Source organism: Fusarium venenatum, assembly GCF_020744135.1.
Source record: "Fusarium venenatum strain MPI-CAGE-CH-0201 chromosome Unknown EDB82scaffold_2, whole genome shotgun sequence".
In the NCBI taxonomy this organism is placed as follows: domain Eukaryota; kingdom Fungi; phylum Ascomycota; class Sordariomycetes; order Hypocreales; family Nectriaceae; genus Fusarium; species Fusarium venenatum.
Genome location: NW_027072130.1, coordinates 442,384 through 467,440, shown reverse-complemented (window position 1 = coordinate 467,440; position 25,057 = coordinate 442,384). Strand labels below are relative to the sequence as shown.

The following is a 25,057-nucleotide window of genomic DNA, read 5'->3' as shown; positions in this document are numbered from 1 at the left end:
AAGAAGATAAAGAGTGACTTTTAGTTGGTTGAGGGTAGCTAACCTAATTAATATGATAAATCTTGGCTGCCACAATAAATGCGGTACCAACAATAAAACTGCTACCCATAAACACTTGCGCCCCAAGATACCTCCCTCCCATGGACGTAATAATTGCACCAGCAATCGGGTTACCAGACAATGTGGCGAAACTGATGATGGAAAAATTCATCCCGATGTACGCGCCCCTGGTGGATAGATCCGTAGTCAAACACGAGATCCCAGCCGGAAATAGACTCAAGATGCTACCGCCAATAATGCCGTAGAAGACTGTCCATATATATGCGTGTGTTGGGGTATGAACAGCAATCCATGAGAACATGGCAACGGCAGCCACTAGACATGATGGTATCAACAGTTCCAAAGGACCAAAGGTATCAGCGTAGTGATTTGCTATCATGCGACCGAATACGCCGACTCCGTTGAGAATAAGAAGGAGATTCAACGACTCTGTGTAGGTAAGAGTTGGGTTGATGATGTCGCGACTGTATGAAGCAATGTAGTAATATCCAAAAAAGACCGCCCAGAAATTCTGAAAGGAGAAATCAGCATTTTAGAAGATAATTTGTAAGATCTAGACTTACAAAGAACATCCCAATGGTGAAGAAGGTGTAATCAAGTTGCTTGAAAGCAACCCACTCAACCAATCTGCCTGACTTGGTGGGAGGCAATCGCATCTTCATGCATACAACGACAAACAAGAGTGTAGCAGCCTGCACAAAGCCGATAGCGCGCATAGTCCAGCCAAAACCAACTGTAGGTAATAGCTGTCTAGCCATGGCATTAAAGACAAGTGCCCCAGTGACAGAACCACATGTTGAAATACCTATAGCCAGAGAGCGCCGTTTATCGAAGTAAGTCGATGTGACAGACACTGCAGGGGTGACGAGAAAGCCATTGCCTAGTCCACAGCAAATTCCCTGCGAAAGGAGCAACTGCCAGTACTGCGTAGAGAGGGAAGCGGTAAAGATACCGATAAGTACTAGAACTGTACCACAGGACAGCACTAAACGTAAATGTCCTGAGTCAATGTACCTCCCAACGAAAGCACCAATAAAGAAACTGAGGAATACTTGGATAGAACCGATCCAGGATATGTCAGACGGGTCACGTTTGAGAAACGTGGTGTAATATGTCTGGAAGATACCGAAGCTGTTGATGAAACCCCACGTATTCATGAAGAGAAAATGGCCGCATAAAGCTACGTAAGCGGAATTAGCTAAGATTCTGGTTAGAGGTGGAGTGTGAAATACTGCATAGCCAAGCCTGCCAGCCTCCATCTGGTGGCGGGGAAACGTCTGATGTAAAGTCCTCATCACTGATCTCATCAGAGCTCAACACGCCGTCTGCTCTGGTTTGCTGTGGTTCCAATTTGATCTCCTCAAGAGCTGGGCGAGCTACGTCGGAATCAGTATCGTGTTCCTGTTGTGGGAACATTGCTTCAATTTCTCTCTGGTGTCGGGAAGTCAGATGTTTGTATGCACAGCAGTTAGCGTTGATCGAATCTCACAATATCGAAGCGACGTAACAATATATTTAATTCATTCCAGACTTATTGGATTCTTGGTGGTCATCCATATGAAACTAAATGATGGAGAGCGAGTAATAGATACTACGGCTTTTAAGGATCTTTCGCGAAGGAAATGATTTCCAAGCAGGCAATCATCTTTTCGGTAGTGCAATTGCTCCACCCCAACCCTGTCTCGGAGCATTACGAGCACGTCAACGCTCCGAATTTCCGATAACATGCACAACAACACACAGGGATAATAATTCCGGACTTAAGACGAGATTACCGTCCTGCAAGACCTCTCAAGTTATTGAATGGCACCACAATTGTCAACGGCATGCATCAAAGCAGTGATACATCACGACCCAGTCGACATACAAATCTAAAGACGTCTTGTAGTACAGTCCGGGGTCTTTTTATCGAATTTGTAAGTCTACAAGAAATAAAATAGACAATATCTGGAAGATGATAAATGAAGTTCTTAGAACTGCTGAATATTGTGAGAAAAGATCGAATGGATAGCGGGATGAAATGAAACGAAACGTTAGCCAAGCCAGTGGGTGGCATAAGTATTAACCATTAGGCTTTAGACGATGACAATACATAGCCTAAGAAGTATAGTATAAGTAGCTGATGTCGAGATACAACTCCTGAATTAACAAACTAGCAGTGCAAAGACTGATCGATCTACAGACCGAGAGATTCTCCCAACTCAACCAGTTCCGAAACTATCTTCTCAACCGTCTGACGCGTAGTCAAACGGTTACAAGCAATGCGAAGAAACTCTCCTTTGGCCTTGCCAGGAGCAAAGTCAACCTTCCAACCCATCTCCTCGATTCCCTGGAACAGTGCTCGCGTATTGCGACTGTTGATGTCTGCCAAATCCTGTCCAGACTTGTCCACAGTGGACGCTGACTTCCAGTAGAAGCAAACTTGGGCGAACACCTCTTCAGGCTGCCAGATTAGCTCAAAGCGAGGATGATCTCTCACAAGACAGGCAAGGTGCTTGGAACTATCGACTGCTTGCTCAACCTCTCGGGCAATACCTGCTGTGCCGTAGTAAAGCCAATGAAGAAACATCTTGGTCGCGTCGTGTCGGCGAGAACACTGGATAGTCAATGAAGCGAGATCGTTGATTCTGCGAACGTCAGGCACGGTATCAAGAAGCTTCGACTGTCTCCAATCTTTCTTTTCCGCACTTCCACCATCTCCAGAACTGTCCGTGTTCTTCTTGGGGGCATCATCGTGGAACAGATAACCGGCGTTGAGTTTGTTGGCCAACCACAGAGTTCGTAAGTCATTCACTAAGAGGAATGCACACACAAGTGGAACTCCAAGCAGCTTGTGAGGGTTGAAAGCGATGGAATCCGCAAGATGACTACCCTTCATCAAATGCTTCAACTTCTCGGAAAACACAACACCTCCTCCCCAGCAAGCATCAACGTGGAACCAAGCCCCAACTTTGCGTGCGATCTCACCAATCTTGTCGAGGGGATCAAAGGCACCGTTGACCGTACTTCCAGAAGTAGCTGCAACCAGCAGTGGTTTCTTACCAACCTTAGTGGCTTGTTCGACAGCACGCTGAAGGGCATCGGGATCCATGGTCCCATCATCCAGTGCAGGAATACGGACAATAGTGTCATTTCCAAGCCCAATGACATTAGCCGAGTTGGAGACTGAATAGTGTGCGGTTTCCGAAACAAAGACAGCATACTCGCCAGGGGTAAGACCTCGTTGCTTTGACTCTGGAGCAATAATATTTCGCGCAACAAGCATGGCCATGAGATTTCCAGCAGCTCCACCAGGAACTGTTACGCCTCCTGCATGTGGGCCTCGGAGGTCAAAAAGCTTGGCCAACTCAAGACTGGTATACTTCTCAATCGCTGTGAGAGCTGGGCCTGCTCGCTGAACATGTCCGTTGTTGTTCAAGATTGACAGGAACAAATCTGCAGCAATACCAGGTGCTGAAGGGGCCGAAACGAGTTTCCCCAGAAAAGAAGGTGATGCATTGTCGACTGAATTGCGGCTGATGAGATCGATGGCGTCTTTGAAGCCAGCAGTTCCGAGACCTTCTGCTGAGAAGCGGCCGAAAAGCTCTTCATACCGCTTCAAGGGCTTGCTGTCATCACGACAGTGAGACTTCGGGCTTCCACAAGATGTTTGGAATGCTCTGGTCGTCGTGCTGTCAACTAGTTGCAGAAGCTGAATTGAAGTGTCAGCTTCATAGAACACAAGGCATAGATGACCTCACTTACCTCTGAGATTTCATGTCTTCTGGACAGTCCGTTATCCATTTTTCAGTCGTTGTAGATGTAGGGTAGTTTGATTTATAATGAATCAAGTTAATTCTATCAATGTGACCTGCGAATATTTGAGCGCTGATAATACACATGAGCAATTAAATAGAAATAATGATTGGTTTTTATAGTTTTATTACTTTGAGATACATTCCGAATGCGTTTGATCATCTCATGGCCTAACAGCCATTTTCCATTGGTGTTAACAGCAATGGTTTGCCCAGACTTCGTGAGCACATGCAATGTAGAAACCGTGTCAGTGATCCAAACTGGCACGAAACACAACTTGCCTCAATCCACAAAAGTTCGGGATTTGGTCGATCTGCCGGACACGCAATAGCAGAGAAATGGACCGATAGCAAATAAGTGGCCCCTATGGAATACAAAAGCCGAAAGGTCACAAACCAGCATCGCACATACCAAACCTTAAACAGTCGGAGCTATTCTCGCCGAAATATTGCTCCGCCGATGCACTTGACAAATTGTCTCCAAACAATAGAGTTCCTGAACATACATATTTAGACAACCTCATGCCCGGCATAGTTTCTTCCCGCGGAGTCTCCGATATCCTTGTTACCACATCAATCAACCATGATAAATATTACTGAGCCACAAAACTGGACCCGCGGAGACTACCTGGTGTCCACCGACCCTGCTCTTCTACAGGTTGATGCAATCAATGCTGCACTGAGTTCGGACATGGTCTGGTGGGCCGGAGACCTCCCGAGGGATGCACTCTGGGATGCCCTTCGGAGTTCGATCTGTTTTGGTCTTTACCACAAAAAGTCCAGAGAAACGAATTGTAACAACAAGGCTTCAGGTATGTTAAAATTCACAAACAATAAGCATGGTAACTCATTGATGATAATGGACAATATATAGATCATAACGCCGACCAGTTCGAACAAGTTGGTCTGGTCAGAGTGATCACAGACGGTGTAACGTTTGGATATCTCACGGATGTTTATATCCTGCCAGAACATCAGGGAGGTGGGCATAGTCGTTGGATGCTTGGTATCCTCAATGAGGTTTTGAAGAGTTGGCCACACCTGAGACGTGTGATGCTTCTTACCACTGATAAGATGCCTCTCTTCGGAAAGAACCTAGGGATGAAGGATCATAAGGAGTTTGAAGGAATGAAGGGTGTTCAGATCGCGATGGTGGAAGGTCCCGGCGCACAGCATTGATGTATGTAAAGACTTCAACGAGTCACTGGTGCAAAGCGGAGTTATCAAACAACCATATTCACTCTTTTGCTTTTATTATTACTCTTGTTTCCATGTTAATTGTCTGTTTTCGAGTTTTTATGAGGAACCCGTAAGATAAGTACTCATAGGTTCAAGTTAAAGATGTCCCAGGGTAAATCTCAACTTCGTGATATCTAGTTTACATTCCGGCCATAAAGGCCGTCCATGGATATTGTAAAAGCATATTTGTAGGACCGTTTGCCGCTTCACTTTAGACGTTTGGTCAACAGTGCTGTACATGAAGCTATCGCCTGATATGACTGTAGCTGAATATTAAGGCACTAATCCGGAAACCATCCGTACGATGGAAATTAGAAAGGCTGAGAACTGTCCGCAATATCATGCGACATTTCAGATGCCGGATGAAGAAACTTACGTGCACTTTGGTCGATCTTGACGAAGCTTTCTTCAATACAGGGATCTCTAACCTAAACTGTAATCGTCGACGTGTCGGAAAGCGTTTCGTGAGATTACGTATCAGGGACAAGTGTCCCGAGTCCCTGTTGCCAGCCGATCACTCCGATGGTTTCATATGACCCCTGTATATCTTATTCCACCGAGAGGCGGTGAATTCATTGTGTGTATTCCACATACCGGGGCCTGATGGCGCGTTCGCGTCCCATAACAAAATTCTCCGGCCTGCGGTGTTCGTTGATGGGCCCATTTTGCGCTACTGACTACGGAGGAATGAGAGTTTGGTGATGCCGATTGTAACACACCGGAGAACCTTCTTTCGAGAACATCACCATGATATTAACGGCCTCATAGATATATAATTCGACTCCTCATCCACCGAAATACTATATCATCACTCACAACATCACTTCCATTAATCAACACGTTCAACCATCAAACACTCAAACATCCAATTAATCCCGATTCTTCAAAATGACTGCCTCAAGCTCAACTCGTCCTACTCGCCCTGCTGAGTACGAAAATGTGGCTACTGCCAATCTTAAGACGATCACTTTCGACAAACTCTTTGACAAGGATGAGGCTGAGGTGAAGCGCCTTATCGAGTCTTGTGAAAAGGATGGATTCTTCTATCTTGACCTCAAGAGTGCCGCCTCCCAGAAATTCTGGGTCGACCTCCAAAACATCGACCATACCACCAAGGAGTGGTTCAAGCAGCCTGTCGAGAAGAAGCTCGAGACCCCCACTGTCTCCCTTGCACATGGGTAAGTCTAAAAAGTAACGTCAATGGACTACAGCTAACGCGATGAAAATAGATTCAAGGCTGTAGGTAACCAGTCTGGTTCCATTGAGGACAAGAAAGATGGATTCGAAGCCCTCAAGGTAAGATTTTCATATCCACATTTATGGATCTCGGTCTAACAAGATTAGATTGGCAAGAGCGAGCTAGATGGACGATGGGCCCTTCCTGATGTCGTCTCGGACAACATACAACTATTTGACCGCTTCACTTCCGCCTGCCACTTCATCTCCAAGCTCCTCCTCGACTGTCTTTCTGACGGACTTGAGCTCAAAGGCCACAACCGCCTTGAGTCCCATCACCATGATGATCGCAGGTCCAAGAGCACCCTGTACTTCCTCCACTACCCTCCTGGAGCCCAGGACCCCAACAAGGTCGGTCAGAACATGCACACAGACATCGGAACTTTAACGATCCTTCACGCACCTCAGTGGGGACTCCAAGTCTTCTCCCCTGCCGATGGCGCCTGGGAGTACGTGGAACCTCGACCTGGCCACGCCATCGTCAATGTTGGCGACACTCTCCGCTTCCTCTCCGGCAAGCGCTTCAAGTCCGCTCTGCACCGTGTCCTGCCTCTCGGAGGAATTCAGATTGAGGACCGTTACTCTATCTCTTACTTCCTTCGAGCTTCTGACTCGACTGAGTTCAAGGACAGTGACGAGGATGAGTCAAGTGCCAAGCAGTGGTACACTAAGAAGTACGCCATGTACGAGATGCCCCACGTCATCCAGAAGCAGCAGACAACACTCTCGGGTGGAATGGCCCAAGAGCTTCAGGCCAGTTTCTAAGCTTGGACATTTGTAGGGCTGAGATGGGGATGGTTGTGAGTTGGGGGGATGGTGGTGGGGATTTCCTTGTTTAATAGCTAGTCAGATTGAATCAAAATTACTTTCCTTTACAATGAGTTTTTGCTGTTATTTAACAAGACTGAATCTTGAAAAGACTTAGTATCACAGTAGCTTTCAATTATAGTCGTCTGCAAAGACGTCTTGTCTCTATAACTAACTTGCTAATTATATCTCGTCTTGCAGAGCATTTTGCAAACATGATGCTATCTGTTAATTTCTATCGAGTTATGTCATTTCGTCAAAGAGTGAAGAGATACTGATCACGATGTTCCGCCGTAAGCGCAACAGTAGCGTTGATTTTATAAGTACAGTCTTTCAGTTGAAACTCACGTCTCCAGAGCACATTCACGACCTCAGAGATTGAGTTTGAATACTGTAGGGTAGGAAAACTAAAACCTTCCACCACAATCAACTGGAATGTTCGGTCATGTCTCATTTTGATAAGATGAGTCATTTCCTAAAACGAATACTCACCGTCGATAAGCGTACCCTGAAATGGTTAAGATGATGGCTAACGATATTCACCAGACATCTACGGATACCTACGGGCTTCAACTTTGTCTAACGTGATTAATTGATTGGAAAGGGCTGAATAGACGACTCAGCTAGCTGCATGAACGGAGACAGCATGGCCGTTTACCCGGACATAGCATCGGACAAGCTTTTCGCGTAAGCATGCCGAGACACTGCATCGTAGTACGTAGTTTGGGATCTACACGGTGCCAACAGTGAGATCGTGCATACGGAATCCACGTCAATGCGGAAGCACGGCACGACTCAGGTTCATTGTTTCTACGAATAGTATCCTACGGGACATGACTAGGGGAGAATAACCTTGTATAGATGATCGGGATCAAGGTTCTCTTCTCCCCGTAGATTAACATCCGCGGAACGATTCGCAATATGACCTCTTTTTTTTCTCATCGGTTACCGGGTTCGCCGTTACTTTGACCTGGACATTGCGGAAAGATCTGCATAGAGCTGAAACAAAGATCTTGTTGTAGTAGAGATTTACATATTACAGTTACTCTCGAGTTTAGTCTCCACTGGCTTACAGGCCCAGGGGTTACAAATGAAGGATACAATTGAGATACCAAGACGAGTCCTTTAGCTTGGCGATCAAAACAGTATTGTCTCTATCTTTATCCAACTAATTAATACTGATGTTGGTGGTAATACATTGCGCCGTAGAAATACGTATATAAAGTGCGGACCCTACGGACCCTGCGGGCTCTAGAGCTAGTAGATGTTAGGCTAGCACGGCAAAATAGGCCCTGATGATGCTAGGAACGGGCCGTTGCCTCTTGTTTTAGCGCCCATTCCGGCATGACGTCGTAATTGAACGTCGACAGGAATGACAAGCGGAACGAGCTACGGAACGACATGTCATCCAAGCTCGTGTTCGATGACGAATCTTTCGGCGGGACAACAACCTTGTGGGGCTATTCTTTCTTCTCGAAAATATAGCATTAATGGGGGTGATACTTTTCAATATAGACAACGTCTTTGGATTTTTGAAAGGGTCTCTGGATTTTGACAGCATGCAATCATAGTCCCTAGTGGTAAAGACTGACGTGAGGCAACCGTGTTATTTGAATAGACTGAAATTTACCGAAAGTTACATAAAGTTACTGCCGGGTGGAGCAATTGTAAGGGACAGGCCCTACAACGCTGCATTTCCTGCTGGTGCAACACCATGAAAGCAAAGAGAGAACTAACTTAATTAGTCCCTGTTTTCTCAATCTTGATGCTTCTTTACGCGGGTCTTTGATACTCCGTTAACTCCAGCTAAGGGATCATCGGCATCTTGATTTACAGGGGTCCAGTTTGCTCTTTTGTAACTCCCCCATCGAATCAGGTATGGGAATGGGACAGCTGGCCCCCTGTCTGTGCGGTAGAATGGTGTAAACTTCACTTTTAGTCAGGCTGACCCAATTTGTTTCCACAACCATACCTCAAAAATCTCACGATCTACACTGCAGGTCCATGTTTTGGGTCGTTTGAGCCGCAGTCACCACAAGCCTAACAACATTAGGTAGGTCGACTCAAGTCCACAAAGATGCATTACAGGGTAACGGGGTCTTTTGCAGCGGTACTTGACTAAAGACAGTGTCAGAGTTTGGGTAATTAGGACTGCGCCGGGCGCGTATACAGAAATGACGAAAAAGAGAATGTTTCGGCATTTCGCGCATCAGTTATCAACTACCGGACTTTCGTTATTTACCCTGACCTTGACAACATAAGGTAGTATTTGTGCCACCATCAAAGATTTATTATCATAGCTCCAAGTCCCAATTAAAGCGATAAAGATCTTATCTTGGCAAACCAACAAACTACTACTTGACGCTACAGAGTCTTCTATCTTGTCACTTATCACTCCCCATACATAATTCCATCATGTTAAAACGTCGATCTGCTTGTGAGCGCTGCAGAAGCCAGAAGCTCAAATGCATCCGCGAGCTTGAGAATAGGACCGATTCATGTCTGAGATGTTCTCAAGCGCAGGAAGAATGCGTTGTCAATCTACGAAAAACACCAGGTCGACCCTCCGGACGAGGCAATTCGTCAACTAAACGCACTCCTCCAACGAACAATACCCCAACCCAAACGCCTACACCCGCGCCAACTCTGGTGCTAGACGATAGCGACTCCATCTCAGCGACACGGAATGGCTCGCTTACATCGTCGTCTGATGACGCTATCGAGAGTCTTTTCGACATGAACATCGACTGGGGCAACATGGACATGTTTTCGCTTGGCAGCGGGAACGGGAATGATCAAGTCCCCGAGATCCCCAGTTCTTTGCTTAGTTACGCGGAATCGACCAGGGTTGAGCCTCCACCTCCGTGCGCCTCCTGGTCAGACTCTAGGGACTTTGCCGCGCCAACAGGCTTGTTCCCCTATCAGATCCGCAATGAAATTTGCGACCCCGGTATGCAGTTAGCTGGACTTCAACGGAATCTCTCGAAGCATCTGGTCCATCTACAATCTTCATCTTGGGACATCACATCTGTTTTGAAGTTGGAAAGCGTGTCGTATAGTTTTCAAAGTCCAGAAACATTATGCGAGGCTAGTCGGAGTTTCAACCCACTCATCGGCACTTTTGAGATCATTGCGGAATTTGAACATGTTCTTGCAACATTGCGACTTAACGTCGATCGCAGAGAGCGACTCGAAGTTTCGTCTCTCCCAAGAGAGATAAGCATGTCTTACATGTTGACTGCCATCTCATGTTATCTACAGTTGGTCTGTATATATCACAACATTTTGTCATACGTACTGGATCAAGCATCAAGTAATCCAGCCGTCAGAAACTTCATTCTGGATTCGACCCCGGGAATTTCTCTGTGTGGATTTGTGATTCCAACACCGAAAAATATTCTCGGGAGATCATTTGCACAGTTGATGCAACACAAGATCAGACCTATTGAGACGGCTTTGGAACTTCCAGACGACTGTCGTATTTCGAAGGACCCAAATATGGACCAGTCATCTGAAAGGCCTCTGCTACTTGGTGCTATAGAAGGACAAGCATTGTTGCAAGTGTTGAACGGTCAGAGTATCGAAGGGAAAAGTCATTCAGGTACGATGGGGCTTCTAGAGTCATTAAGAGCTAAGATTACAGAGATAGAGAATTTGGGAGGATAGAGGAGTTGAGATTTATTGGAATTGGAGTCTCAATTTAGCGTTTTGAATCATTTCTCTGTAATGATAATTATGGTGATATTGTTATTAAATTTACAGACTTTGCTTAGTATTGATATGAACATAAGTTATAGTATAAGAGCCAAGCTGATGGTTGTTTACAAAAACTAGTTAACTCAAGATTCTACATTGTCCAAAACAAGCGAAACACAAATTCCCCTTTCTGGAGTATTATCAATCTTTTAATGAGCCGAGAGTTCAGTCCGTCACGCTACTATCTTGGCATGCAGAAGATTTACTTACTGTTAGCGTGCCAAGAGTTAATGCCAAGAGTTCATATGAGATCGGTGTACTTTTGAGTTCTGATGGATCCAAGTACGATGTCTTGTTATAATTGGATACACTACGACTATGTATCTATCTAATAAAACCCTTGACTGCTGTCTAATCCTAAACTCGTCTCCTGATACCTACATTCACAGCCTCAGGCTTCCTAGCCAAGCCCTCCATGATGTCCATCGTATCATCTCTCATGACAAAGTCGTACCGTCTTGCCCAAGTAGCAGTAATCACCCTGAGTTCCATCTCGGCAAGATTTCGGCCAAGACAAGCCCGTGGACCGTGACTGAATGGGATAAAAGCCTGTTTCTGTCTCGGCGTTACATCCTCCCATCGTTCCGGTTTGAACTCATCCGCATCCGGTCCCCACACCTCCTTGAGATGATGAACAGTGTAGATTGGGATACTGAGAACTGTGCCAGGAACAAAGTGGTATCCTGCGATGGTGATTCCACCACCCTTTTCGGGGACCAAACGAGGAAGACCGAGGCTGATGGTTGAGTGATGTCTCAAGGCCTCATTGACAACATGGCCAAGATACGGCAGGTTCTTGACCATGTCGAAGGAAGGAATAGAAACATCGGCGGGAATAGCTTCATCCAATTCGGCTTGTAGCTTCTTCAACACACCAGGAGTTCGTACCACGTGATACAGTAACGCAGCCATGGTGCTACTCGTGGTATCAGTGCCAGCGATCAAAACGGTCAAAGATTCAGCGATGAGTTCTCCCTTTCCAAAAGGTTGGCCCTTATGGTCACGACCCTCACGTACACGTTCAAGAAGATCCTTCTCACGATCTTCACTAAGCGGATTGTTCAGTCTGTCCGTGATACGAGATGTTCCCAATGTGCGCAAGTTGATCATTCCGTTGAAGCCGGTACGGAAGAACGGATCAGGGCTCCACTTCAGGTAGGGTTTAATCTCAGGCAATGCTCCGACAGTAGCGGCAAGTTCACTTCTGGTGGTAAGACTGGTGATAATAGGCAGGGATCTTGGACCATTTTCTGTTTGAAAGTCGACATGTTCGGATCCTTTTTGCAGAACACCGAATGGGGCTCCAAAGGCAAGATCACCAATGATATCAAGAACCAAATAGCTGATAGGTCAGAAAGATTTCTGCAGTAATTTCATAGACGAGACTTACTTGAGCCAAAGACGACCCTCGACATCGGCAAATCCATCAGGCTTAGCCTCATTGGCTGTCATAGCGTCCCATTTTTGCAAGAAAACACCAACATGTTGACGAATAAAAGGCTCAAAGTTTCGCATCGACTGTGGTGCGAAGCTGTGAGACACGACTTTTCTTTTTCGTGAATGCTCAGCACGATCTCGTGAAGTAAAGATACTGTAAGTAGTAATTACAGAAGCATCGTAGAATGATCTGCACATGGTTAGTCTGTATCTCCGGGTCAAATGGAGATGTGTCTTACGATTTCAGCATTCCGTTTCCATGTCCATAGATTGCGTTGATGACTCCTTCATCAGCTACGCTCACATGGTTTGGTTGGATGCGAACGACTGGACCATATTGCTCATGAGCATCATTGACATATTTCCATCTTGCTTTTTCTCTGCATGCGTACACGAGCCACCAATTGGAAAGACGTGCAAGGATTGGTCCAGGTACGCTGCGAAGATGGCGGTAGTTCCAGAAATAAGGCACGATGTAGTAGAAGACCAAAGAGGCTAGTCCCAAAGGGACTATCCAAAGTAAGGGGATGGTGAACAAAGCCATTTTGATAGAGAACACAGAAAGGGACTGGTGATTGAGAGATATTTGGAATACTTACAATAATTCTTTTATAGACCGATGGTTTTTCTCGTGTTGGTCTACGTGCTCAACATGGTGGATTGATCTTCATTCGGTAACATTGTCTCGGAGCTTTAATCGCAATGCTCCGGGCGTAGAATGCCGTGTCAGTCACCGGCCACGGAGTCGTTATGGGCGGAGTTGAGCCTCCGCTGTGGACTCCAGATGACCGGAATTTGATCCATTCTCCGAAAGGTACCGGTTCCACGTGAAGGGTTCCTTTTAACTCCCCCGAAAGATAACGTGACTTGTATAGAAGAACGGTAAATTGTCCAAGTTGTAAAAAGAATGAAGAGATATCGCACCACGGACATTAGGATAATTCATCCATTTTATCCCAAATCATTCTATCTTTCATTATGCTTATGTACGTTGAACACACGGAAATTGTGAAATGTATTCCTACGCAGTCATGGAGCCCACACTTAGGTCACTTTAGAATTCTAGATTTTGTTTTTCGAATAATATCTTCATTGGCATTGTTTTCGATTCAGCTTCTATGAACTCAATACTTAATCCTGGCAGCTATCTACAAGTTGGTTTTTGACACAACGACGAGCATATTTATTTGCCTATCTAGACAGTCCGAAGCAAGCCATCCATGACCGAAGAAACTTGAACGAGCTCTTCATCCTGGAAAGGTCGCCCGACGACCTGAATTGTCGAAGGCTGTGATAAGAATAGATCTGGATTGTCTGTAGGTGTCTCTCGTTAGTCAAATTTTCATAAGTTAAGTCATAACTGCTGCCTACATAGTTCATGGTTGGGTTTGTCGTAGGGGTTAGTGCCTAATGGCTTGTAGTCGGAGTTCACCGGGTCATCCTCCGCGTTCACCTTGAAACCGCTGACAGGCAGGATGACGGATGGGTAGTCCAGAAGATTAAACAAGGACGTGTAACCCCAGTACACATTGAAGTCGTGGGGATACCCTACAGCAGGAGCTGAAGGGCAGATTAGTGCATCGACAGGAAGCCCAGTGTTGGTGCGTTGGGCTGTGTCATCCCAAGCTTTGCGAAAGGTTTCTCTGAAACTCCTAGCCTTAATGTTCAACTATTGCCGCATTAGTATCTGTAAAACCGTGCTTCAGTGTCCTTGCAAACAGACCTGTTGTGACTCTGCGGCGCTTAACTCTTTGCTGCCGAAGACCTTGATCAGGTCCTCAAAAGCAGGGATCAGAGGCTCGCCTGTAGACTCGAGCGCGGACAGTGTCCCACTGTGCCCAGACTGATAATAAGTGTCGAACTGTATTCCTTGTGAGTTGTGTCTTCATCTCGACGTAACATTACTCACTGTTGTCTGGATAGCGTCCCAGCAGTCAAAGGGTACATCGAATTCAATAACTGCGATGTAAATTAGCATTATTCAACCACCAGCATATTATGGAGTCTACCTTGGTGCCCAGTATTCTCCAACGCCCGCTTTGTATGATTCAGGGCACGAAGAACAGGCGGATGGGGCATTACGACCTTGTCCCACTTCATCAATCCAATTGAAAGCTTGCGCTCGACTGATTTGAGGGTCCTCCAAGGAACTGGAACCGAAGTAGGATCATGTTGATTCAAAGGGTGGGCATTAATAATTTTCGTAAAAGCTTCAAGATCTTCCATGGAATGACAAATAGGTCCACAGGATAGCTTGATGGAAAGTTGACCATCATTCATGTTTTCCATGCCTCCTTTGGGGATGCGATCCGAAGTAGGACGAATCGCGTACAGTCCGTTGAAGGCTGCGGGGACGCGGATCGAACCTCCGAGATCAGTCGATGGTGTGATAGGAGTACCTTTCAGAGCGACCAGAACCGCGTCACCTCCAGAACTACCACCCGCTGACAAGCCCGTATTGTACGGGTTGAGAGTTCTTCCCCATAGATTACTCACTGTCTCAATGGCCATTCCGGACTGAGGCATGGTTGTTTTGCAGTAAAAGACAGCACCAGCATCACGAAGGGTTTTGACTAGTGCCGAATCATGCTCAGGGCGGAAGTTCCTCCTTGACACATAACCGGTAGTCGTAGGTCGACCAACTACAAAGTGAAAGTCCTGTTAATCATTCGTAAGTACTGTGTCTGGAATTGAAGAAGTCACAACTAAATGTACCTTGAGCGCAATGGGAACACCATGCAATGGCCCCTTCAGTTTCCCAGTCTCCTTGAAGGCTTTGTCGAGCTCCTCAGCTTGGCACAGACCGTCATCATAGAACCAGTCCATCAAGCAATTGGCCTGGTCATCGTAAGTCAAATACAACACCGAGGAGAAATATTCTTACAAGCTGATGGGCAATGGCAGTTCGCGCACCAAAGGCTTCAAGAGCCTGGACTGCCGTCAATTCATGGGACTCGATGTGCTTCACTACATCCAGCCCTGTGAGATCAGTGATGTTGAGCTGCGCATCAGATAGGATGCCACATGTTCGAGGTACACTGGTTACATCTGTCAACGAGCGATACTTATCGACATCCAATCTCCATTTCTTCGGGATTGAATCCAGCACTTCAGCTTGAGCTGCCTTTGCAATTGCTTTCCACGGCATTTTGGATGTTGTAGTTGGTTGTCTCCGAAGGAACAGGTAGCTTTGGTATCATTACTCGCATCAGCCGTGTTATACAGCATGAATCGACGACGAAACTTCCACAGTGGATAACCATGCTTTCTCAGCATCGTAGTAACGTTATTGGCAGAATCAAGTTTCTTACCATTCTTGCGCTAGTCAGGGCCATGCATGCGAATTTGCGTACACGTATTAAATGTGGACAAGTGAATATGCAGTGCATGTGATTCCGACTCGGTGCATTTTCATGTGGTTGGTGATCGACAATCGGGGTATTTTATATCCATTTTAGGATATGAATCATAATACCACTCTGGGAAGCCGGTTAGCCGAGCGGGAACTAATCAATTTTGGAATACTAGATTTGTAATCAAACGATAATGATCGACGCAATTTGACATTAGTAATGCAAGAGGAACCAACAGGTTAAACCAACAACGCCAACACAACCAACATATGATGCAAGGTGGGTACTGAGTCGTGATAGCGAAATTCTCGTGGATATGATGGAATTCGTATAATAGACCTAAGGATACTGCAGACTATTGAAGGTGCAACTACAACACACGTTTTCCCAAGTTGATTGACCATGGCCTACGAGATCATTGACAACGTTGCGGCTGAAGGGGTTCCGTACTATACACCAGCTCAAGATCCCCCAGCTGGCACTTCTTCAGACGGCTCAACTAAACTTTTTACACCCATCACCATCCGTGGTGTTACATTCCCAAACCGTCTCTTTCTTGCCCCTCTCTGTCAATACTCTGCCAAAGATGGATATGCCACTGATTGGCATTTGACTCACCTCGGAGGCATTCTCCAAAGAGGTCCTGGAATGTCCATGGTTGAGGCTACCGCTGTACAAGACCATGGCCGCATCACGCCCCAGGATGTCGGTCTCTGGGAGGACGGCCAGATCGAACCTCTCAAGCGCATTACCACTTTCGCGCACAGCCAAAGCCAGAAGATCGGTATTCAGCTTTCGCATGCCGGTCGCAAGGCCAGTTGTGTGTCTCCTTGGCTGAGCATCAATGCCGTTGCGACTAAGGAAATGGGTGGTTGGCCAGACAACATTGTCGCTCCCTCAGCAATCCCACAAGAAGATGGGGTGAACCCAGTTCCCAAAGCTTTCACCAAGGCGGATATTGAGCAACTCAAGAGCGACTACGTGGAAGCTGCCAAGAGAGCCATTCGTGCAGGTTTTGATGTCATCGAGATTCACGCTGCTCACGGATACCTCCTCCACCAGTTCTTGAGTCCGGTCGCCAATCAAAGAACTGATGAGTATGGCGGCAGCTTCGAGAACCGTATTAGAGTTGTCTTGGAAATCCTAGATCTCATCCGCGCTGCCATTCCCGAAACCACACCTATTCTCGTCCGTGTCAGTGCAACTGACTGGTTTGAGTTTGACTCTGAGTTCAAGGATGAGTTCCCTGAGAGTTGGACTGTTGAGCAAACTTGTCAACTTGCAAAGATCTTGCCAAAGCACGGCGTCGACTTGGTGGATGTCAGCTCAGGTGGTATCCATCCCAAGTCTGCCATCGCTATCAAAGCTGGTCCTGCTTACCAGGTTGACCTCGCCAAACAGGTAAAAAAGGCCGTGGGCGATAGTGTACTTGTTTCAGCTGTCGGTGGAATCAAGACTGGACAACTTGCCGAGGAGGTTTTGCAATCTGGTATCGATATTGTGAGAGCTGGACGTTGGTTCCAACAGAACCCAGGCCTTGTTAAAGCCTTTGCTAACGAGCTTGGTGTGGAAGTCAAGATGGCGAACCAAATTGATTGGAGCTTCAAGGGTCGTGGAAAGAATGGAACTAAGAAGTCTTCATAGACCATAGATACATGATCATTGATCAAGACTAGTTTAGTATGATAGAAAATCAAATTCATCAGTATCTTTTTACGTATGACTAAGCATCGCACATTCCATTAATTGAAGCAGATATCACGAAGATGCACAAATTAAAATGGCTCCGTGGCCTTTGGATAATCTCGTCTTCAGAAACCTTGATTTGAAGATTTGTTGAAAATTTGATCTGCGCGGACAAATTAACCTTTGTTGAGAACCTTACAGGAATTGAGAAGACGAAAGCTTGAGTAGTCAAAATAAACAAAAAACCAGACATCACTCAACTGTATCAAAGAAGAGATACATGATAGCAAGTCTCACACCGCCAAAACATATGGCCTTGAACAGGCCTACTTTTTAGTTGATTTCGCGGTTCTTGATACCTCCCTTATACCCATGTAATTAATTACTGGCCCGGGATGCGGACCCTACAAGACTACACCCTACTATTTAGTTTGCCCATCGTTTAGCTTGCACTTGAAAGATATCAGACATGGCTTCCTACTTTAAAAAGGGCCGAGACCAACGAGTACATAGCTTGGTTACATATATGAGAAACTAAAAAAGGAGTTCTACTATAAAATTACTCCTCAGATTTAATATACGGCGCTAGAGGTTTGTCACTTTTGACTTCAACATTACAAGGTTGCTGGCTGAGACAATTAGTTAGTCAAATCTCATAATGACAGATAACTGTGGCTAAGCTGGGAAAGATATCGGGCTCCATTGGTGTGGTAGGCAGCTAGATGACTCCATATAATACAACGTATTATCTGGTGGAAACATTTGCCGTACCTTCAGTAGTACAATGAGCTCCAAGGCGACAATTCCCTTCCAGTAGGAAAAGGAGATATATATTGTCATCGATTAATCAACTTGATGGAAAATGACATTGCATTTGTATCTGGAAGGGTATGTGGTATTCTCTCATCACAGTGCAGCCTACAACGGCAGGGAAAGGATACAAGACAAATGACAAATTGTGGATAACTCTTTTCCTGCTTATGTGTAACTACTCTCATACATTAGCTACTACATGCTGGTCCTTCCTTTGTCCTAGATTGGTCCGACAACAGCCGTTAATACAATTACTAATAAAGTGCACGAAGCAAATACCAAAGATAATGATGGCTTTTCCAATCTTACTGTATTTGATACTCGCGTGACAGAGTGCGTTCTTAAGACTCTGAAGCAATCTCCTCTGAGCTCAACTTAGGTGCCATTTATATACATACCACTAGTCTCTTTTTACCTCTTGGTTATCCACGCAAGTTACACTCATCAGATAAAGCTGTACCACTGGAAGCTAGCCATCAATTTACACCTCTTATCGTTGATGCGTAGGTTTTACACGTGGTCTTGTGGAATGTTCTTGCAGCTAGAAACAGTCGCCTGATTGTAGTGAGAGCAGGTTCAGTCCCTTAAAATACGATGTCAGAGGCTTGTAGTCTATTGTGACGTCACTGAAATTGAGTGACTTACATACAGAAAAGAGGGATACATAGATCTGCAGCTTCAGAAGAATAACTATTGGCCAGTTTTTGTCTTTACATCTGTGAGCTCCATCATCGTGCTTCGATAGCCTAGTTGATCTTGTGTCAATTAGGAAAACTGTCATAGCGGCTGAAGTCAAAGCTGAGCTGAACCGCCTTTAAATCCCACTAGTTGCTGCAGACTGCCACTATTCTTACTGCTCAGTGGAGCACTCACTTATTAGCCAAGCCAGTAAAATTGGCCATAGACTGTTGGGAGAGAGACAGAATTACTTGGAATGATGCATAGTCAAAGCAATTAGCTGAAAGTTTTCGTGCTTACTGTAATCTCAACAAATGCTGTGGATGCCATTTCGTGGCAGGCTGGGAAGCATATATATAACGCATCTGCCCACCACACTTTCCTCTTCCTTACCTTACAACTTAGAGTCCTCTCATTCTCCTCTTTCACCGTTTATTTTCTCATTTGCCTATATATTCTGAAAACGTTTTTTCTAAGTCTATCCGCAATTATGGCTTCCGGTGTTGGCGTTTCGCCAGAATGTCTGGAAGCGTTCCTAGAGCTGAGGGTAGCTAACAAGCACCAATACATCATCTACAAGATCAGCATGGAGAACACCCAATTTGTTGTTGATCGAACATCCGAAAGCAAAGACTGGGACGATTTTGAATCGGACCTCCCCGACAACGAACCATGTTTCGCCGTTTACAACTTCGAATTTGAAAAGACTGATGGGGAAGGTGTTGACAGGAAGTTTATCTTTGTGAGCTGGTCTCCAGATGATGCCAAAATAAAGGCCAAGATGCTCTACGCCTCTTGTAGGGACCTTCTTAGACGGGCGCTTCCGGGTGTCGGCATGGAGATTCAGGGTACTGAAAAGAGCGAAGTTGCATATGAATATGTACTGGAGAAAGCTCGCCGATCTCATTGAAAGTCTAATCACGGCTTGACGCGCAAGTGCAGAAGGGGCAGGGAAGAAACTCAGATCTATGTATGCTTAATCAATCTTGAAGACACCAAACTAGCCAAATGAAGATAGGATAATCATGCAGCGAAGATGGTTCTATCTCCTCTGTTGTCATAGATCAAGCCTATAACATAAAGTTAAGGGCAAATCACTAGTATCAAGTGACATTTGGCTACTAGTACTTCCAGTACTGATTTGCAGGCACTGATCAAGATGACAGAATATAGATGCTTTCTGCAACCACAGAAGGTACCCAAAGGTCTTTTAACCCCCCTCTGAGATGATTGCCTAACATCTGCTCGCAAGACAGAGTTTTAACATTGATCATTGGAACGCTTACTGAACGCTGCGAAATACTAATGAAATTGTTGATATTATGCCAGATTGGCCCGGCGTTGTGGCTCCACTCTCAGCCTCCCAATAAAAATAACCAGGATCTTCCAGTCGCCGAAGAACCTATCCTTGTATGTGTCTTGAACGGCTTGTCTTATTATGAACGTGTACGCCTCACTTACCCATAGTAAGTAGCTCTTGCTGATGCAGAGTTGTACAGGCCCGAAACGCTTGAATTTCTCGGCACATTCGTACATGTCATCTGTTACATGCTTTTCAAGACGTGAAAGTTGAATCGGAATTTTATATTGTAAAACCCTGCTCAATCTCACTATCAAGGTAGTGACTCCGCAGTCCGAACGATTAATAGAAATCCACAATTACTAGGAGAAGAATTAGTTCTTCACGATCCCGGGCTTCGTGGAACCGATACCGCCTTCCTCAAATTGAAAATTCTTGAAAACCCAGATTAGTCCGACATCACTGGAACTCATCGAATGCGAGACCGTGTGTTCTGTAGGAAATTTCAAAGGCTTCTCTTCAAAACTCTTCCAGGCAGTCACATGGCTCTATTTCCATCAATCTTACCAACCAGCTGAGGGATATTTATCTTATAAAGTCGATAGGATCAGGATTAATAGTATACGACTTGTGGACTTTCCAGTCGTAATGCTTAAGCTAATTTTTTCCATGTTTAATAGCCGCCTTACAAAATAGGGTCTCAGGGTTTTATACAAAGGTTTTTCAAACTCAGCCCTGTTGCCAATACATTTACCATCTCCACATCCAATCTAGTATTGTTATCCAGCTTACAAGTATCTAAACTGTGTTTTCCACTACCGCTGATTGAGCTCTTGATGGTATGGATAGCGTTAACCACCGAAGAAACACGGAATCCTTCAAATGGATATTCTGGTTTGCTCATGGGCAGACCGTTGTGCCACATTTGCATCATCAGATGTCCGAGAAGTCGTTTTGAGCAATCCAAGGTACAACCGTATCGCCTCACCAAAATATCTTCTTGTAGGTTATATAGCTGAGAGAAGAGTTCATCGAGTATATCGGTACGCTGTTGATCAATTTCAACTATTTAATGTTAGCAACCGATCTGCATGATGCGTTGTGGAAATAATACCAAGGACTTGACTAGGTATCGGCAGAGGTGTTTCAGGAGGGTTAAACGTTGTTTTTATCGCGCAATCTGTCAGATTCTTGAAAGCCTTTTGCCTTCGAAATACCCAGGCAATGAACAGCATCAACACCTCATCTTCACCAAAAGGACGTGCCAAGTAATCACTGAACATCGGCCATTCGTACAACCACCACTGGGGAATACCCACTAGCCAATGATCCAAGAAGACCTCTACAATTTCCAGACAATCGTAGTAATCGACAAGGAGCGCTATATGTGCTACGGTGTCCAGATCTAGCTCTCTGGGCACCTGGCGGTGATGACCATGGATAATGTCAAGTAAGATCAGAAGAGCCCGGGCGTTCCAATCCTGAGCTCTAATTTCCAAGAGGCCTTCGTCGTCAGGTTTCGATTCTTGGAAGTTGCCTTTTAGCATCCTGTCAAAGACTGGTGATGCCATATAAAGCTGCTTGGTAGATACTCCGAATTCAATCTCGTTGGGATTGCCATTCTCGTCATACGGTTGTAGAGATACGACCTCATCGATGTCTGTGGGATTTTCGCCTTTCGCCTCCTCTTTTTCCTCCTCTTCCTCCTCCTCTATTCCTTCGAAGATCTCCCATGGAGTCGGTTCGGCCTTCACATTTTCCAAAACATCCTGTTCTTTTACTGGGCGAACCTGCTGCAGGTTGGGGAATTTCAAGGTGAGCAGGGCGTCGGCATCTGGATCCGGTTCGAGCCGTGATTTCTTCATCGTGAAGGCTCGGGGGAGACGTCTTTGGGTTCTGAAACGGAGTTTTCCTGGACAAGCTGAGCAAGGTGGCTGGTCAGTGGAGGATTGGAATTCCAGGCTAATGGGTAGTGCTTTTATAATTGTGTGAGAATAAAGTTGCTCTGTAGAAACTCAAAACCGCAGGGCAACAGAAAAGTCAGTATTAGAATTTTGAAACCATAAAACTCCACCAAATATTGTTCAAGGATAAGATTGCTTCTTTAGGCTCCACCTTCATTGACTTAAAGTTAGAGCTCGAGGGAACGAGACAGTATCAGACTTTGGCAATCGTGAAAGCCCACCAATTTACTACGGTCTTGAAGTAGTAGAATTTGAATTCGACAAACGCAAAAAGAAGTGACTTGAATTTTATTCAGCAAAACCCCCGTACAAAAAAGATAAACCACAGATAATTGGTCTGATTCATAAACTGCAGTCAACTGGTCTAATATCTCGTGATACGAAACACCAGTGTCGCTGTCGGGAATTGACAGACGTTTGTGATTCAACTGATGTATCAGTTTACTGCCTGAATTGCGGTTATTTCCTCTCACATACATTTCTGTGTTCTATATTGAACTGTAAGAGTAACGAAAGTATTTAACTCTATCTGGTTGAAGGACTGCAGATGTGTGTAGGATACAGTCACGTGATTATAGAAATGAATTCGTACTCAGTCAGTAACATCTTGCAGCTCGAGTCTGGGGTTCTTAGACTGGTGCCTGCGCCCACCAGGGCAGAAACAAATTTAAGAGGGAGTCAAATAATCCATGAAGATGTATACACTCAGGACTACAATATTCTTTGTCAGAATCATCATTAAAGGCAAAACACAAGTCTGATGACTGCCCGACAAAATCTTCTTTTATGTCTCTGTCAAAAAGTCAATCAAAATTTTTTTTTAGAAATTTCCTCTGTGCCATTCGTGTCTCCTATCATTATCGCTATGATCTACTTATTCACAATTACCGAGATCTGTGTGGCCGACATGGTCCAGGTAGTAGTCTTGAAGAAGATGATATGGTTTCAGTTGATGCGGACTCTAGTGAGGCCTCCGATGTAGGAACTGATGCAGATTCTGACGATGATGCTGACTCTGTCGTTGATGATACAGGTTCTGATTTCAGGAATGTTGTATGAAGTGACAATGTTGTGAACGTTGAGACAGAAGCTGCTGTAGACTCCAATGTGTGCCGCGTAGTTTCTGATTCCAATCCTGATGACGCGGTTGAAGATGTAGTTTCTGCGGATATTGACGATGTAGATGGCGATGATGCCGTTTCTGATAACACTGAGGTCGTGGCTGATGTAATCGTGGCTAATGTTGACGTTATAAATGATGTGGATATCGTCGATGAGGTTGAAAGACCAGATTCAGAAGATGTTGCTGAAGATGCTGCTGAGGTAGAATCGGATACGGATGATGATGTTGTACTGGTAGCAGAGGCAGTTATATATGTAACATAGGAGATAGTCCCGCGGGCTATTCTTGAAGCTTGCTGCGTGATTGTGGAAGTGGTTTCGTAGGTTGTGGTAGATACAATGCTTGTTGTGTCGTAATCAACCTTGAAAGGTTGATCGCAGTTGTTACAGGGTCGAGCTTTGATCATGACAGCAGTATCGCCGTAGCCATCCAGACGGTCACATATGGCAATTTTCAGCTCAACGTATGTTTTTGGGAGTGGGATTGAGAATCGAAGAGATGGGGAGGACATTGCAAATGCCGTATCTCCATTAGGTGCTGGTATGCCCCAGGGCTCGCTGAGATACTTTGATGAAGAATCCAAGGGAATATCGTTCTCGTCCTTTGCGTAATTAACACCGTTAGCCGTGACCATAACTCTGTCACCCGAGCTTGCAATTATTAGCCTCTCCATATAAGTTATCATGACAATAGGATACTTACCTGATATCACAGCTTGCAATGACTATATCAACGAGTAGTGTCGTAGCCTTTGTTGGAAGAATGTTCAACAAATATGAAGCTCCGTTGTAGGAATTCGCGCCACAGTAAGTTTGGGTATAGGCATCGTACAAATCGGTAGTGTAAGAGTTCGGGCAAGTGTCACCAGGAGCTAAAGGCGAGGTTAAACTTCCAGTTGATAGAATGATGCCTTTTTCCATCCCGAAAGGGCCATCAGTAAATGGCCTGATAGCAGATGGGTCTCCAGAGTAACCTGATGATGAAGCAAAGACATCTGTAGAACCACCGAACAATATCCTTGCCATCGCCAGCCCACCCGTCGCTGGAGAAAGAGTGAGACCGAAACAGAGAGGTATCACTGACACCCAGACGGCCAGAACACTTTGCTGCAGCTTCATAGTAAAGGAATTGCAAGAAATAATAGACAACAAACAATAAGTATCCAAGAAAACTGTAAAAAATGTCGGCTTGCAAGATATTTAAGGGGTTCTATATTTCTTATTAAGTGGGTAATCGTGTGATGTCCCATTAAACAACAAACATTATTGAATAGGAAAGCAATAGTGCTGATTTTAGTGACCACTAAAATGATCCCGAATACGCCACCGCTGTTAATTATCGGGCGCTAATGTTCTACCCACGGGCACTAACTGGACCTAGAACCCTTCATCTAACCCAGCTGAACTCACCCTACACTACTATATATTTCCACGGAATTAATGACTATGGACATCAAGAATGGGGCATACACTAGGCCTTACAGTATTAACTATTTCTATATATCGTCTAGATTAGATAGTGAAGGAAAGAGAGGCAATAATCTGTTTGTACCTCTGGAATCGTGAAGTAGCTCAGGACGATTTCCTAAATACCGTACGGTAAAATGACCAGGATAATAAAATTTATGGGAATGTATTATATAAGAATAGTCCGGCCCAAATACAGGCCTTGATGCACTTATTGCTAGAGCCGGAAGATACAGATAGTACATTTACTTTGATATCTAACTATTTGGATGGTGAAAATAAATAGAGAGCGTGAAGAGGGTATTTCTACATGGCTGCATATCAAAAGCTTCGACCAGATATCAA

At 45.1% G+C, this 25,057-nt stretch overlaps 11 protein-coding genes across 11 annotated transcripts; 5 read left to right on the top strand and 6 right to left on the bottom strand.

Moving 5' to 3' along the window:
- Positions 1 to 12: 12 nt before the first annotated feature.
- EDB82DRAFT_494419 (major facilitator superfamily domain-containing protein) lies at positions 13 to 1,630 on the bottom strand. The gene is made up of 3 exons (XM_065608480.1): positions 1,293 to 1,630; positions 624 to 1,240; positions 13 to 571 (listed from the first exon to the last, which is right to left on the bottom strand). The coding sequence occupies exons 1-3, from the start codon at positions 1,474 to 1,476 to the stop codon at positions 44 to 46; spliced, it is 1,329 nt and encodes a 442-aa protein (XP_065464429.1). The 5' UTR covers positions 1,477 to 1,630; the 3' UTR covers positions 13 to 43.
- A 606-nt stretch (positions 1,631 to 2,236) lies between these two features.
- On the bottom strand, positions 2,237 to 3,866 carry EDB82DRAFT_534938 (pyridoxal phosphate-dependent transferase; the record flags this gene model as incomplete). The annotated part of the gene is made up of 2 exons (XM_025732886.2): positions 3,805 to 3,866; positions 2,237 to 3,751 (listed from the first exon to the last, which is right to left on the bottom strand). Exons 1-2 carry the CDS (start codon positions 3,841 to 3,843, stop codon positions 2,237 to 2,239), a joined length of 1,554 nt encoding a protein of 517 aa, XP_025583848.1. The 5' UTR covers positions 3,844 to 3,866.
- A 571-nt stretch (positions 3,867 to 4,437) lies between these two features.
- On the top strand, positions 4,438 to 5,033 carry EDB82DRAFT_522855 (uncharacterized protein; the record flags this gene model as incomplete). Its single annotated transcript, XM_025732885.1, has 2 exons — positions 4,438 to 4,666; positions 4,729 to 5,033. 2 exons carry the CDS (start codon positions 4,438 to 4,440, stop codon positions 5,031 to 5,033), a joined length of 534 nt encoding a protein of 177 aa, XP_025583847.1.
- A 948-nt stretch (positions 5,034 to 5,981) lies between these two features.
- On the top strand, positions 5,982 to 7,094 carry EDB82DRAFT_428947 (uncharacterized protein; the record flags this gene model as incomplete). The annotated part of the gene is made up of 3 exons (XM_025732884.1): positions 5,982 to 6,271; positions 6,323 to 6,389; positions 6,438 to 7,094. 3 exons carry the CDS (start codon positions 5,982 to 5,984, stop codon positions 7,092 to 7,094), a joined length of 1,014 nt encoding a protein of 337 aa, XP_025583846.1.
- A 2,255-nt stretch (positions 7,095 to 9,349) lies between these two features.
- EDB82DRAFT_494413 (uncharacterized protein) lies at positions 9,350 to 10,849 on the top strand. The gene has a single exon (XM_025732883.2). The coding sequence runs from the start codon at positions 9,552 to 9,554 to the stop codon at positions 10,800 to 10,802; it is 1,251 nt and encodes a 416-aa protein (XP_025583845.1). The 5' UTR covers positions 9,350 to 9,551; the 3' UTR covers positions 10,803 to 10,849.
- A 314-nt stretch (positions 10,850 to 11,163) lies between these two features.
- On the bottom strand, positions 11,164 to 13,217 carry EDB82DRAFT_459040 (cytochrome P450). Its single transcript, XM_025732882.2, has 3 exons — positions 12,569 to 13,217; positions 12,283 to 12,519; positions 11,164 to 12,234 (listed from the first exon to the last, which is right to left on the bottom strand). The coding sequence occupies exons 1-3, from the start codon at positions 12,871 to 12,873 to the stop codon at positions 11,250 to 11,252; spliced, it is 1,527 nt and encodes a 508-aa protein (XP_025583844.1). The 5' UTR covers positions 12,874 to 13,217; the 3' UTR covers positions 11,164 to 11,249.
- Positions 13,218 to 14,241: 1,024 nt separating this feature from the next.
- EDB82DRAFT_121069 (amidase signature domain-containing protein) lies at positions 14,242 to 15,859 on the bottom strand. Its single transcript, XM_065607012.1, has 4 exons — positions 15,641 to 15,859; positions 15,214 to 15,572; positions 15,045 to 15,167; positions 14,242 to 14,987 (listed from the first exon to the last, which is right to left on the bottom strand). The coding sequence occupies exons 2-4, from the start codon at positions 15,475 to 15,477 to the stop codon at positions 14,307 to 14,309; spliced, it is 1,068 nt and encodes a 355-aa protein (XP_065464428.1). The 5' UTR covers positions 15,478 to 15,572; positions 15,641 to 15,859; the 3' UTR covers positions 14,242 to 14,306.
- An 18-nt stretch (positions 15,860 to 15,877) lies between these two features.
- Positions 15,878 to 17,398, top strand: EDB82DRAFT_494405 (uncharacterized protein). The gene has a single exon (XM_025732880.2). It carries the CDS (start codon positions 16,085 to 16,087, stop codon positions 17,324 to 17,326), a length of 1,242 nt encoding a protein of 413 aa, XP_025583842.1. The 5' UTR covers positions 15,878 to 16,084; the 3' UTR covers positions 17,327 to 17,398.
- A 1,866-nt stretch (positions 17,399 to 19,264) lies between these two features.
- Positions 19,265 to 19,891, top strand: EDB82DRAFT_494404 (actin depolymerizing factor). The gene has a single exon (XM_025732879.2). The coding sequence runs from the start codon at positions 19,350 to 19,352 to the stop codon at positions 19,767 to 19,769; it is 420 nt and encodes a 139-aa protein (XP_025583841.1). The 5' UTR covers positions 19,265 to 19,349; the 3' UTR covers positions 19,770 to 19,891.
- A 1,329-nt stretch (positions 19,892 to 21,220) lies between these two features.
- On the bottom strand, positions 21,221 to 22,024 carry EDB82DRAFT_544624 (uncharacterized protein; the record flags this gene model as incomplete). The annotated part of the gene is made up of 1 exon (XM_065609415.1): positions 21,221 to 22,024. The coding sequence occupies one exon, from the start codon at positions 22,022 to 22,024 to the stop codon at positions 21,221 to 21,223; it is 804 nt and encodes a 267-aa protein (XP_065464427.1).
- Positions 22,025 to 23,001: 977 nt separating this feature from the next.
- Positions 23,002 to 24,364, bottom strand: EDB82DRAFT_553542 (uncharacterized protein; the record flags this gene model as incomplete). Its single annotated transcript, XM_065609614.1, has 2 exons — positions 23,002 to 23,896; positions 23,949 to 24,364. The coding sequence occupies 2 exons, from the start codon at positions 24,362 to 24,364 to the stop codon at positions 23,008 to 23,010; spliced, it is 1,305 nt and encodes a 434-aa protein (XP_065464426.1). The 3' UTR covers positions 23,002 to 23,007.
- Between the last annotated feature and the right edge of the window lie 693 nt (positions 24,365 to 25,057).